Genomic DNA, 15,030 nt, shown 5'->3' on the forward strand with positions numbered 1-15,030 from the left:
TTTACTGAAATTAATAATAAATTTAAATAAAATAAAAAGAATAATACATTTCTTGTGAAACACAGCATAAAAACTCATTTTGGTGTCCCCACCCACAACAGTTTCCCCTAGTGATTTCCATAGTTCCCTTCTACTGAGACCACTGGTGATGAGTATACTATACTTATACTGACATTGTTGTCTGGTGCCCTCCGGTTGACTAGGACTCGGAGATCCTGGGAAAAACAGATCTGCACCTTGCTCCATCCTGCCCTATCCTCACCATCACACGATTACATCGTCATGGTTACCTGAGCAGCCTCAGTGCTCTACACACTTGAGTACATTGTTAGAATATCTTTGTCAATTGGTCTCTTTCTCTGACCTGTTATCTTTCCCAACATGATGTCTGTCTTTTGCCAAGGACTAGCCCCTCCTGACAGCATGCCCAAAGCATCCTTGTCTCTAAGGTGCCCTCTGATTGTACTTCCTCTAAGACAAATTTGTTTGTTTTTTACCATTCCATGAGATAACCAACACTCTTTGTCAACACCGCAATTCTGATCAAAGGTATTGATTCTTCTTCTGTCATCCTTACTCATTGTCCAGTGTATAAAAAAAAGAATAAGTAAACTGTAAAAAAATACTTGCCTTTGTCAAAGAAACATCTTTGCACTGACACAAGTTTAACTGTATGTATTCATTATATGTAAGAATGAGTTAAATATTCCAGTGAGAAGCTTGGAAATGTAGAAGATGACACTTTAAAAACATTGTGGGAGGGAAGTAACATTTTATGTTGATTGGATTTTTCAGGAGGAGATTTTAGACAAGATGGGAGATAGAATTCTGCCTCTTCAGTTCAATGATGGGTAATTCTTTCAGGTGCTATTAAAACAAACTTGGATGCACTTTGGAAGTAAAAGAGATTTGAGAGAAATCTGTGTAATGAAGATAAGAAATATTTAAGGAGCAGTGGGTTGATACAAGAAAAATACAATTCAAAGATTCACCAAAAACTTCTGTAATTATCTCCTCACTCAGCGAGGCAGAGTAGGCCCTCATAGCTGGCCCTCTGTTGGGTTTCTAAGGCGGTAAGTTGCCCTAAAGAGCTTGCTCGTCTTTCCTATGCCCTTGGAAAACCTTATGTGGCAGTGCTACTCTGCCGGGTAGAATAGCTCCTCAGAAGAACGAGGGGCAATCCCCTGCCTTGAGATTTGAAATCCAGCTGGTGGGTTAGTTATGAGTCGGTTCAGACTGGACTGGCAAGACAGTCTGTTAGTCATAGAGTAGCTGTGAGTCAGCATCAACTCAATGGTAACGAGCTTGGTTTGCCTTTTCGTTTTAGGGCATATTTGGTGATTTAATGAAACTCTGGTGGCGTACTCCACTAGGCACTGTGAACCCACAAGGCACATCTGAGTGTTTGAAGCTACCAGTAGCTCCACTGGAGAAAAACAAGAAATCTCCTTCTGGGCGATTTTACAACTTCAGAATCCTGGTGGAAAGTCAGCTATGTGGTGACAACGAGTATGGTTTTTTGGGGGGGATTTCTGATGTCACTCCACAAGTGGACTGAGAAATAGAAAAGTAGAAACAACGTAGCCAGGAAAAGAGTATTAGCTAATATCTGTAAACAGCACCACAAACGAGGACTCTGGCTCAGAGTTGTGAGGTTTGATCACAGAGGGGGCTGGTGGCCCAGGATCTGGGGCCTTTTGACTCTTCTCTTCTCATGTAAGACGCATTGAGGAAGCACTGGGCCTCCTTCCGCTTTCAGGTGATCTCAGCAGGAAGCTGATCTCTGCAGAGTGGCTGGACAGGTGAAGATTCCACTTGGTGGAGTCAAGCTGGCGGCTCCTAGTCCAGAAACGTCAAAGACAGAAGGCTTTTCTTGAGAGCCTCACCTATCTAGCTCCTGGCCCTTTGGCCCTCTGACTCATAGGAGCCCCGCTGTAAAGTTTTACTGGGAGCTTGGCAGTGGATTGCAAACAATCAGGGGTCGCACAGGTGAATAGCAAAATTTTGGAAGCTGCCTGAACCTTGGGGAACGCGGAGCCGGTATTTTCTGATTACAGACATTCTGCATCAGATTTTCAAAGTGCAACTGTGCTGGTTAACTAAAACACTTGTGCACTTACTCCTACTTGATCGCACACAGCTGAGAAGCTGCGCCTGGAACTCTCATTTCATTTCCATCAGAAACTAAGTTGTCAGGCTCAAGGCCGGGCACATCCAGGGCAGGTGTGGCGGTGGGAGGTGTGGTGAGGGTGGAGGGCGCGGGATTCCGCAGGCGGAGTCCAGAGATCCGGGCGCCCCGCAGGGTGAGGGGCGGGGTTGGTCTCCAAGGGGAGCTCCGCCCGCGGACCCGCCTCACCTCGCCCCGCCCCGCGCTCTAGATTATCGCTGCTTCTGCTTACTCGGGGCAGAGTCCCGGGACCACCAGTGCAGGGCGATGTGCAGTGGCTGCCTTTCTTGATTCCAGGCATCACTTGCGCGTTTCCTAGAGTCCACACAGAGTCCTGCGCGGTGGCTGGGACTTCCTCTCCGACCGGCACTTGCCGACGTGCCTCCAGTCGCGGCTGGACCCTGGCACCTCGGTCCCGTGCGCGCCTGGGTGCTGCGCTGCGGCGTGCGTCCAGCCTCTGCGCTCTCGCTGCTGGGCAGCCCCCGAAGGAGCAGGGGCGCCCGAGTTTTGGACACTGCGTCCAGCACGAAGTGCAGAATGGAGCGCAAGGTTCTCCTGGTCATCGTTCTTTGGCTGTGCGTGGAGAGCCGGGCAGCTTCCGTGGGTAAGGAACCCGCTCCCCAGAAAGGAGGCAGAGAGATCGGGTGCGCAGGGAAGACGTGGAGGCTCGGTCTAACTTCGAATCTGGAGAATTGGAAGGGACTTGACTTTTTGTGCTCTTTTCCTTTTACTAGTGAGGAGAGACACCTAAGGTCTAAGATTGCGCTTTTCCACAAGCTCTAGACGCTAGGCTGGAGACAATCCTGCGCGCCGCCGCACCCTGGGGCTCCCAGAGGCGGGAATGGGAAGATACCGGGGCCAGGGGGCGGCAGAAGGTGCCCCCAGAGGCAGGAACTGGTGGTAAAAAGTCCCAGAGGCATCGACTATCCCATCTCTGTCTCAGGCAGACAACTGGGGCCAGAGCGCACCATGCACTCAGCTCGACCTCGTGGAGAGCGATCCTGGCGTCCAGGGATAAGCTCTTTTTTTTTGCACGTTCCTTGTGCCTCTCCCTTTACTTAGAAGGCGGTAGAAATTGAGGCTTGCTCCTGGGGTTGTGACAGCTTAGTCAACGAACACCTTCTTTACTAACACAGTTTTTGCTTATTCAATTTTTTTCCCTTCTAAAGTGCTGTGTCCATTGCAGAAAGCGCTAGGGCAGAGTTCAAGCCCAAGAGACCCACTCTAGCACTTGGTCACAAGGTTTAGCGCCACTTAAGCCTGAACTAGTTAATTTGCGCCGAATTTTGCGCCCAATCTTCTTGAAGATTAGAAATGCACACGTGCTTGATTCCGTGCTTGATTTTTTTTTTTAAATAAAGTATAAATTTTTTTGTAACCACTATTTTCCGGTTTCCAGATTCCATGAGGTCTGGAGGGTGGGGAGAAATACGTAGCACAACTTAGAAAACAACAACAACACACCAGCCATTATTATATTGAAAGAATCCCTAGCCTCTTCTACTCACTATTCAGTAAGATTTCCACTCACAAGCTGTCTACAGTGATTGAATTTTCTCATTAATGACTTGGTTCACCAGGCCCTGTTCTACCCTGGATGCCCATTTGACCCTGACAATCCCCCCTCGCTCTTCCCCCTTTTGGGCAGCAGCCATTGAAGGTCTGGACATGTGGTTGTTCCATGTCCCATAAATAAGTGAGTTGCTTTAAAGCCTGGGGTGTTTCCTAGCGCAGCAGTAGTAATGGTAATCGGGTTGCCTTGAATAATGGCGAGGTTGCCCTTTTGGAGTATGTGGCTTACTTAATTGGATTGCGCTATAATTGGTGCCATCAAATTCTAGAGACAGAGACACTGTTGTTTTTCGTCTCTGTATTTGAGCTGGAAGGGGTAATAGTGCACAAACTAATTAATATTGGTTATGGGACGTGAACATAGAGGGGCTTTTTATTGAGTAGGAGGGTATATGTGTCTCTTCTAGTCATTTCTTCATAACTTTCTGAGGAGCAGAACTCCAAACTGGCCACTGAAACGGAATGAAGTTTTTAAATGGGGGCCGGGAAGCTTGAGTGTTAGTCTACAGATAATGAATTTGGAGTTATTATTCATTCATAGCTTTGTTGAATAGACTTTTGTTGAAGATGCCTCTCTCAAACAGTACAGTGTTTTCTCAACTTTCTAGGAGTGGGGGATATAGTTCCTTTTAAAATTTTTTTACATAAGAATGTGTGTCTACAATGTGAGATACTTTTTTAACAATGACTTTTGAGAGATCTTGAGTCTCTTGGACGGGAGTGGAGGGCATGGATTATTTAGAACCCTATCATTTATGACTATTCTCACATGGATATGGCTTATTTCTCATTTGGATCATTGTACAGATTGTATTAAGCTGCTGCTTTCCACTTGTTTTTCTGACTTAGATTCTTATACAAGTTTGACATCTGCGCTTTTGCAAATGCAAGTTCTTTCTCATTTTCTTAGGCCAAGTGGGGCTCCATTGTCAGATGGCATTTCTTTTAAACATTTTGCTTTATTGTTTGCAGACTTTGGGGACAGTTACTTGCTTTGTATTCAAAAGGATGGAGTTGAAAGGTGCTGGGTTAGCTAATGAACTAGGCCAGTCAGAAACATAGGTGACCGAGAGTGGCCCCTGCGCTAAGTCTGTCATCTAAAGTGCTGGCTACAGGGCAGATTCATAGGTTGAGGGTTATTCTAATCCCTCCTAAAATCATCAGCTGCTCCTCCAAATACATTGGTAAGGCAACCAAGGTTGAGTACATTAGTGACTCCAAGGGAGTTTGAGATGAGCAGGCTCTTCCCGTGCACTTTTACAGCCTCTGAAAACCCGATGGAAGCTCAGCTCTGAGTTGGTTCCTCCTCGATCACAATGAATTCAGTTGGTACAAACACAAATCAGTATCAATGACACTTAGTTTTTGAGACTTTTCGTTTTCTTCCTACTACGTCATAGACCAGTGAGCCTACAGTGATGTTGCCAATGTATTTTGCACATCTGTTTGAAGATTGCTAATTTCACCTGTAGTTATTCCCACTGGAGTCCACGGACTGGACTCATTGATTATGAACATTTGGAGTCAATTCGCAATGGAACCGATTCATAACTGACTCTTCAGTGGGGTTTCAGAGCCTTAAATCACATGGGAGGGAATTGCTCAGCTTTCTCCTTTGAAGCAGATGCAGTTAGATTCTACCCATCTGCCTTTGGGTTGGAAGTGCAGCTCCTTACCCCCTAGGCCACCAGAGCTCTTAGATAATTGTTTTATACTCTCTTTATGCATGTTCTTTCCTAAGAGCTCCTGCTCATTATTTGCCTGCAAGGTCATCGCTAGTTTAGGCCCTGAGAATCATTTGTTCTTCGTTGATGTGAGTTAAAGACCTTATTAAGTTTGGGTTCTTCTCTGTGTCACTTGTTTTTTAAGCTGCTGCTTTGTGGATCCTAATATGTAAATGGTTGGCACTCTCAGCTGCTAACCATAAGGTTGGTGACTCAAGTCCACCCAGGGATGCCTCAGAAGAAAGGTCTGGCCGTCTAGGCCAAAAAAAGTCTGCCACGGAAAAAACGCTTCCAGAGCCAGTTTTTCTCTGACTCATGGATTTGCAGTTAGAGCGTGCCGACCATGTGGTTTTTCAGTATCAGTTAGAATCCTAGTATGGTGGAGAGTTTTTCTTTTTCTGGTGCTTTTGCACCTTGTATTCTTCACATTTAGTTGACAGAGAACTAACTTTTCTTACTGAGGAGTGATCCACAGTGGGGAATCTGTCCCATGGTTTATGTTGCTGTTGTTGTTCTAGTTCTGAAATCTTAGAGACAGACAGGTTTCTTGTGACTGAAGCTTAGTATTGTTGTTGATTGCTGTCGAGTCAAGCATGACTAGGTACAAAAGGCCTGAAGCCTTTCTATAACTATTATCATTTATCAAAATTCATATAGTTTCCAGAAGCATGTTGTTTAGGAAGTGGATGCTGCTCCTGCTTCTGAAGCTTGGTATTAGGGTGAGCTGAAATCTTTGATCAATACTTTGAGGAATTTTACATTCCTCAATTGCAGTTCATTAGCGTTACACTGTTTTCGGTGAAGGTAAACAAAAGTATATTGATATGCATATTATATGAATTTGGAAAATATTCCTTCTTCCTAAGTTCCTTTCGCTCAGCTTTAATATACAGCCTTTATGTGCCATTCCTTTTGTAGTCCAGTTGCCAGAGGCAGTACACAGGGAAAATCAGTAAAGAAAAATGAGAAAGGGTCATGCATAAACCTCACCCCCCTCCCACCCTGAGGGAACACAGATGAGCGTGGTATATAGATGTTCTCTCTAAGCAGTATTCATTAATCAGCAATTTAGTCAAATGTGTGCATCCTATGCTTTATAAGAAATGCCAGTGGATCCCTTCCCAAGGGAGTGAGATCATCAGATGAAGGTTCATGTGGTTTCAATGTCCATATCCTTTTGTAAGACCTTGAAGTTGGCAGTGCAGGAAAACAGGAACTCCACCCTAGCTCCATGAATTGCAGAACTGTTGTGTTGGTGTATGACCATCTGCCCATTCTTCCTGTTATGACACAGCTTGTGAACTTTTACTGGGAATGGTGAAAAGTAAATTCAGTTTTAACACAATGAATGGCCTAAGAGTCCCTCTGAAAGTATAGAGTGTGCATTGTTTATGGAAGGTGTTTCCTATGGGGTCTGACTCAATGGCATTTGCACTGATGTGTTTCATTTGTTTCCAGGCTTGCCTGGTGTTTCTCTTGATCCACCCCAGCTCAGCATACAAAAGGACATACTTACCATTCTGGCAAATACAACTCTTCGGATCTCTTGCAGGTAAGGGTTCACTGTAGATTCAGATTTCTTATGCTGAACAACCAACTCATTCATTGTTTATCAAGAGAACAAATGTTTCCCTTTGAAGCAAAGTTTATAGAAATCATTTGTAAACAGTGAAGTTTCTAAGAATTGATGAAACTCAACTCATTGCTGACACCTCAGAACTGACTCATAAGTGACCCTCCATTGAACTCCCCAGGCTGTAAATAGCATGGGAAGAGATGTCCCATCTTTTAGCCAAGTAACTGCTGGTGAAATCGAACCAAAAGAGATGGACAGTCTTTGGGTTAGCAGTGTGATTTGCTACCGACTCTGCTGACAGAGTTTTTAATAATAATGAAAAGATTAGAAATGTCTTCTAGAAATTTGTTGATTTTGCTGTTTTTCTTTGCTATCTGCCTTGCAAGTGCGCAAACCCAGAGGTATGCATGGACATGTACACACAGATACAATTGCCCCTCCCCACCGCAATGATTAGAACATCAGTGTAGTAGACACTTAATCAATATTAAGCCAATAAATGAACCTGATGACGTATCCATAAAGGATGAGTTGAAAACATTTTGAATTATATTTATCATACTCAAAATGTTCCTGAAGCAACTTTTTAGTTCTTTCCGAGAGCTTTATTTCATGATTATATTCTGACTGTAGTTAGAATTTGCTTCTTGGTCATTAATATTATTGAGTGAGTGCTCTGTGTGGGTAAAGGACTCCCTGCCCTGGCCCCCTGAGTCTTGGAATGCTTCTCTTTGCACTTGCTTGCAAGGAGTCATGCTACTGATTTTTTTTTTCTAATTAGAGAAACAGATCTCTTTGATTAACTGTGGCTTTTAAATTTTGCTTTTTACTCCCACCGTGGGAGAGAATATGGAACACCTTGACATACTGTAGTGATTTCGCATGAAAAACCCAAATGTTTCTACAATTTACTTTTGGGAGAGGTGACAATGAGTGGAGGTAATGTTACCCTTTGAGACATATACTCCCTCCCTCCCTCATTCATTGCTGTTGAGTCAGAGCTGATTCACAGCTGACCCTCCAGTGAGTTTTCAGAAGCTGTAACTCACACAGGAAGAGATTGCCTATCTTTCACTCTTGGAGCGTAGAAGAGTACTAAAGGTGTAGAAAGAACCTTGGGAAGTTAATTGTAATTGCTTCCTATTTGATAAATAATGTTAAACATAAAGAGGTCTCTTTTAGATTATAAAATGTGCAGATGCATACCTTGCCCCCTAATCAAGACCTTGATCCTAACACCCAGTCCCTGCGAAGAAAGAGTTGTAAGTGCTGTTACCTGGTTCTATTTGTACTGGTTCAAAGCAAACACATTTCTCACTGGCTTTTCTCTTACACACCCTCACAAAAAGAGATTATTTAAAACCTCCAGAGATCCATCTCTTCCTCTGAGCTCTGTGTAGACGTTTCTAATATTCTAAAGAAATGTGGAGTGTGTTGGAGCCTCTGGATAGTATAAACAGTTAAGTGTTCAGCTGTGAACTGAAAGGTGAGAGGTTCAAGTCCACCCGTATGGACCTTGGAAGGAAGTTATGACAATCAGTTTCTGAAAAAAATTCGCTATAGAAAATTTGATGGGTATTGTATCGCGGGTCCACTATTAGAAAAAACTGAAAAAAAGGTTTACACACAGAAAGGCATGTTCTTTGAGGGACACCTTCTAGGAGGGGAGCAAAAAAAAAAAATCAATGACACACTTAGGAGGGGTGAAGGGAAAGACAATATTCAAGAAGGGTATTATCAGTACAACATCACTAAAGAAGAAGTCCTGGAGAGGTGCACAAGAAATACAGTCAACAAAGAACACTGTGTTATGTGCTTAATCCTATTGTGTTTATTATGACAAAAAAAGATACATAAGTCTACACATGGATATAGGCAGATAGCCAAGATGAACACATATGGGCAAGTAAAAGGGACTACACTGATCACTGTACACAAATCTGGAGGATTATACTTAAAAAGAAAGAAAAGAAAACTCTATAGAGCACAGTTCCACTCTGAGTCATGCCTCCTGGGTTACCAAGAGTTGTAATCAATTTGAGGGAAATTATTCCTGTGTGTATGTGTGTGTAGGACCTATTAACGCAGCTACAATTTCATGGAAGTTTCAAGTTCTTTGAAAGAAAGATCGATAACCTTACATTCTTTTTTGTGCAGGCTGGCTCCCCTGGGTCTTGTAAAGAAATAGTATAATTATGGTAATCTGTGTTTTAGTGGGGTCCTCACAGTGGCCTGGACAGTAGCACCCTCTTCTTCCTTTATCTCTTCTCTTGGACTCCCCTTTGCTTCTTTGCTGTTTCCCTTGTATTCCCGATATGTAACTAACCTCAAAGCCTTTACATTTGCAGTTCTGCTCACATGGACATCATGTGTACTAGAGTAGTTGTTGCTGTTCATTGCATGGTGTTGGACCAGTTTTATAGCGGACCCTCCAGGAGGTTTTTGGAGGTTGTAATCATAGCGAGGATATTACCCATCTTTTTCCCATGGTGACACTTCCTTATCACTCAGCCACCAGGGTTAATGAAAAAGAGAATGAAGCTCAATGAGATAGATCCAATGGGCTTTAACATGTGAAGAGGGCATAGGGCTGGACAGTATTTCATTCTGTTATGCATGAGGCTGCTATGAGTTGGAGTTTACTTGCTGACACATAACAACAACAATAACACTGCCTGAGGTACTGTGGCTCCTGGTAATCACAGACCCTCTTTATCAGGCACTGATCCAGTAGTCCTTCTAATCCATTTCTTTATCTCTCTTGTATTTTTTCCATAGTTCTTATTGATATTTTTTATATTGCCTATCTCTTCCAATTAGACTGAGATTACATAAAGGCATTAATTTTTGCTTGATTAATTCCCTGCTGTTATGTCCAGTCCTTAGCAGTCTACATAGTGTGATTGTTGTTGTTATGTACCATAAAGTCAGAACTGATGTCATAGCTCATCTTCCAGCAGGTTTTTAGAAGCTGTCAATTGCACTAGAGCTCAGGTGGCCTAGTGGTAAGAAGCTGAGCTGCAATCTCAAAGGCACATAGTTCAAATCCACCAGCTGCTCTGTGGGAGATGGACAGGCATTCTCCATGTGATTAACTGCTTCTAAAAACTAGCTTGAGAGTCAACTGTTGCTTGGTCCTAACTTGATAGCAATAAATAACAACAACAACAGCTAAAAACTAATTAAAACAACAACAAAATGAAACAAGTTAAGACAACAAAAAAAAACCTAACTGAAGAGTCAAACTATGAGTTGGTCCCAACTTGACAGCAATAAACAATACAACAACAAATAGGACAGGAAAAGATTGCCCATCTTTCTCCCAAAAAGCAGCTGGTAGATTTGAACTATCTTTAGGTTGGCAGTACAGCTCCCTACCCCTAGGCTGCCAAAGCTCCCCAATAAGTACTTGTTGAGTGAATGGAGATCTTGGGAATCTCTAGAAATAATTTTGGGTGCTAAGCTTTGGCCTTTTGTTGTTTGTGGATTGTAGTCTATTGTCTTTGGCAAAAAAGCTTTGCAGTTGTGTGCTGGGGACTTTATGTCACAGTTTGAGGCACCAAGCCTTCTGTCTCCTGCTCCTGAGAGGCAGTCTCAGAGTGGCATTTCATATTCATAATTCCCTGGATTTAACTTTTCAGAGGACAGAGGGACTTGGACTGGCTTTGGCCCAACAATCAGAGTGGTTCCGAGGAAAGGGTGGAGATGACCGAGTGCAGTGAGGGCTCCTTCTGTAAGATGCTGACAATTCCTCGAGTGATCGGAAATGACACTGGAACCTACAAGTGCTTCTATCGGGACACCAACATGACCACGGCCATTTATGTCTATGTCCAAGGTGAGTGGTTAAATAGAATTCACTTCCTACGCTGGCTTACCGGCTGCAAAACACAATAGATACAAAAAAAATGAATCGCCTGCAACAAAGGACTGTCTTGAAAGGCCGCTTGCCAACCGGAAAATACAAAATCTATTCTCTCAAGGTTTCCTCTGAGAAAGGAGATGCACGGATTTGTTCTAGACCTTGGACCTGATTACATCCTTTTTTCTTTTCTCCCCCCCCCCCCATTTTGGCTCTATTAGTTGGATACTGATCTTAGTTCCTGAGTAAATCTGTGCACAAAGCTAGCTGTGGCATCTAAATTCACATCCAGTTATGCTACCCACTTTCCCTCCTTTTAAACTGATCCTGGCTAGCTACTTTCTAGCCTCCTCTATGATAAAATGTAGTGTTAGTAGTATGGGAAGATTAAAGAGATACAATGCTACTGTAATCCGATATGGATGTTAGGATGTTAGCACTCCACCTACGGGACTGATTTTCTCTCCTTCCATTCATGAAGTTTGGAAATTTTGAAAATTTTGATTATTTATTTTTATAAAAAGTGATACAAAGTTGTGCCTGTTAGTAGTTTATTTCTTAGGCAATTAAAATGTCTACCTGCTATGAAGTAAAAATTCTTAAAAAGAAAATATATTGCTTCTGTAGAGTTGTGAGGGGGGACAAGGGAGAAAACCCAGCCTGAAATCCTTGACAAGGAAGACTTAGAGGTGAATTTTTATGATGTTTCTGTAAAGATAAGTTATCTATACCAACAGCAGGAGATTTTCCTAAGAATGTACAGGGCATGAGGCAGGACATCTCAAGTTAGATGTGTGTGTGTGTGTGTGTGTGTGTGTGTGTGTGTGTGTGTAGGAATTTTTCACTTCCCACATACACATTTCAAAAATCTCATACTCTTGTACAAAGCCAGGCAGTCCATCAAAGCACGTTTCAAATCTCCCTTGCATGTATGGTCTAAGATCTTGAGTGAGCTAACAGATCACTCAAGGGTTTGCAATTTAGAATTGACACCATAGAGACCAAGCTGGCATCCATGGAGTGCAAAATCTGATGTCCACTATTCAGAAGTAGCTGTGCTTTTCTCTCATGTTTCAGATATTTTCTACTCCCTTAAATTGTCTCTGAAAAGCTGACTTAACCAATGACATCTTTTTGATGTAACTGCCACATGTAATAGTTAAAAGGAATTGCGTAGTAATTTGCTTGGATATATGGAATTTTTTTTTTTTTTCTTTTTTAGCAAAGAGGAGCTTTTCTTCATATATTTTTATAGCTCTGTGTGTCCTAGAGGATTTTGGCAGCTGAAGATGGCTTGTTATTGTTGTGTACCATTGAGATGGAACCAACCCATAGCTGACCCTCTGGCAGGTTTTCAGAGGCAGTTTATAGCATGGGAGGAGATTGCCCTTTCTTCTCCTGCTGAGAAGCTGGCGGCCTCAAACTGAGTGCCTTCAGGGATTGCAGTGCAGTTTCTTGCCACTAGGCCACCAGAGCTCCCTCTGAAGATGGCTTAGAGTTTGTTTTTGTTTCTTCCCAGACACATACCTTTTTTGCCAGTATGAGAACTTCATCAGCTTTGAAAGTGACGCTTCATATCCCCACCCAGTTTTCAATGGTCAATGCATTGGCAAGGTATAGGCCACATCAAAGCCCTGTGTGCACTCCTGGATTGTGTAATGTTTAAGAATTCCTCTTGCCCAGGGTAAGCAAGGTCCAGAGTAGAATTCTGTGGCCTCCTCCTCCCTGCTGAAGAATTTGACAGAGACAGGTCTTCCAGCATTTCTGGCTCCTTTTGATCTGGCAATCTTGAGAGACCAGGCTTTTCTCAGTCGATTGCAAGGATTTCCTGCTCTCGGCCTGCCTGGAAGCACTACAAGATGAGCCTCTCCCATAATATTTCGTTCCTTCTGTCTCCCCAAGTCAGGAAACCTGGAGACATGTGAAAAATTCATTTGCTAAAGTACAGTAAATATTTTATTTTGGAAGAATGGGTGGTGATTCAGTTTTCTTTTGTTTACTTCCTTATTTTGGGATCCTGAGATAGGCCTTGTTAACAAAATAGTTTTTCTCTTACGTCAAAGGGTTAATTTTGTTTCCAAAGGCTTGTTATATAAGCAAGCTATATTTTCAAAACATGTGGATGAAAGGTAGGTACTGTTAAGAAGCATTGCTCCCTCAGATTGTTTATTTGTACCCTACCAGCCTTTGGGTATGTCATCAAATTCAGCTTCCTGTGTAAGCCCTAATATTCTAGGAGTTGAGCTGTCCAAGATTTTCATCTTGACGTTGAACAATGGGAAAGACAACATTCAAGTATTCCCTCTGAGCTTCCCTTAAGGATGCCCTCTGGTTCCCACCTCACTTCCTTAGTCTTCTGACCCTCTGGTTCCCACCTCACTTCCTTAGTCTTCTGACCCCGTCCCCTGCAGCAATGGCTGGAGCCAGGAAGTGGTCCTTGGGCTCCTGAGATAATGGCTGGAGCATGTGCTGGGCTAGATTGGCTGCCTTTCTGTGGTTTCCAGCTGGGAAGGAAATCAAACTTCTGCTGTTACACGAATTAACTACCTTTGTTCCCCTGGGCTTAGTTAACCCTTTCTTCCCTGTGACAGTGCCATCAGATTAATGTCAGCTGCTATCTCTTTGACGTCCTCAGCCCCACTCTAGACTTCCTAACTCTTCTGTCTGGAATATACTTTCCTAGCAGATTGTTAACATGATGTGAACATATATTGAATGAAGTTAAAAATCTCTTTTTTTGTTTACTTCTCAGTCATTTGCCTAATGTCTTTACAGATTTTGTCATTGAAGTCTTTATGACTGCTCTGGAGGGAGTTTTACTTTTCAAAGAGAGGAGTGAACTGGGGGGTGATGCTGGACGGGGAGAGAAGTGCAGCAATGAATGAATGGAAATCCAAAATCTCTGTAAATGTTCATTAAAATTGTTAAAATAAAAATATTACAATTAAAAAAAAAACAAACCACAAAGATTCTCACCACTAACCAATTGGCAACACCATGACAGATGGAAAAAATGATTGAGAATTTTTTTTTAAACAATTTCAGTTAGCTTAGATGGACAATCAGCACTCTTGGCATCTTCAGTCAGAGACGACTTGCACTGGAAAAATGTGCCATCAGTGAGTTTTCCATAGTCCTAAAGAGCAACAGTGTCAATCTAGAGACTATGAGGCACCTGATTCAGGCCATGGTCTTTGCAATTGCTTTCTTTGCATCAGGACAATTACTAAGTATAATAGGAGAAGATCAATGCCTTTGAGCTGTGGTGCTGGAGAAGAGTATTAAACATACCATAAATTGGCAAGAGAACAAATAGATTTATCCTGGAGATGGTGAAACCAAAATACTCCTTAAATGCAAATGTTGTTTTTTGTTGGGTTTTTGCTGTTGTTGTTACGTGCCATTGGTTTACCTGTGACTCAAAATGACCCCTATATACAACAGCTCTGAGGCCTGCTCTGTCCTGAGACAGTTTCACTGACTCCAATACACCTACTCCCATTGCTTTAGTTACTATATCAATCTACCTCATCTGGAGTCTTTGCCTCCTGCACTGTCCCTCCACCATTCCAAGCCTGATATCCTTCTCCAAGAATCAATCCTTCCTGCACACATCCTCAAAGTATATGAGACAGATGTTCAAAATCCTAGGTTCTAAGGAGAAACTTGGTTTCACCCTCTCCAAGACAGACCTATTTGTTTTCTTGACATTCTGTGGTATGTTCTTCTCCAGCACCACAACTCAAAGACATCAATTCTTCTTCTGTCATCCTTAGTCATTGTCTGGCTCACTGATGCATAGCCAGTAATTGTGAAGACCATGGCCTGGATCAGGTGCACCTTAGTCATTGCTTCTCAGTACTCTGGAGAGGGCCCTGACAGCGGATTTACCTAATGAGATTTATCTTTTGATTTCTTGACTACTGGTGCCAAGAGTGTTGATTGTGACCTTCTGCAGCAAGCGTTTCAGGTCCTCTTCAGTTTCAGTGAACAAGGTTGTGTTATCTGCATAATGTAGGTATTTGATGAATCTTCCTCCAATGCTGATATCAAATTTCTTCTCATCAAGTCCAGTGTCCCAAATGATCTGTTCTACATATAGACTGAAAAGGTATCTTAAAATATATAT

General features: G+C 42.6%; 1 protein-coding gene across 1 annotated transcript in view; it reads left to right on the plus strand.

Moving 5' to 3' along the window:
• Positions 1–2,662: 2,662 nt before the first annotated feature.
• KDR (kinase insert domain receptor (a type III receptor tyrosine kinase)) overlaps positions 2,663–15,030 on the plus strand; it is a 58,882-nt gene continuing 46,514 nt past the window's right edge. Inside the window, exons 1-3 of the mRNA XM_006898099.1 lie at positions 2,663–2,771; positions 6,922–7,015; positions 10,681–10,877. Coding sequence (XP_006898161.1) covers positions 2,705–2,771; positions 6,922–7,015; positions 10,681–10,877 — 358 coding nt within the window. The 5' untranslated portion in view covers positions 2,663–2,704. The remainder of the gene's footprint in view (positions 2,772–6,921; positions 7,016–10,680; positions 10,878–15,030) is intronic.

This window comes from Elephantulus edwardii, unplaced genomic scaffold (genome assembly GCF_000299155.1).
Source record: "Elephantulus edwardii isolate Elephantulus edwardi_28Jun2011 unplaced genomic scaffold, EleEdw1.0 scaffold00220, whole genome shotgun sequence".
NCBI classification, from domain to species: domain Eukaryota; kingdom Metazoa; phylum Chordata; class Mammalia; order Macroscelidea; family Macroscelididae; genus Elephantulus; species Elephantulus edwardii.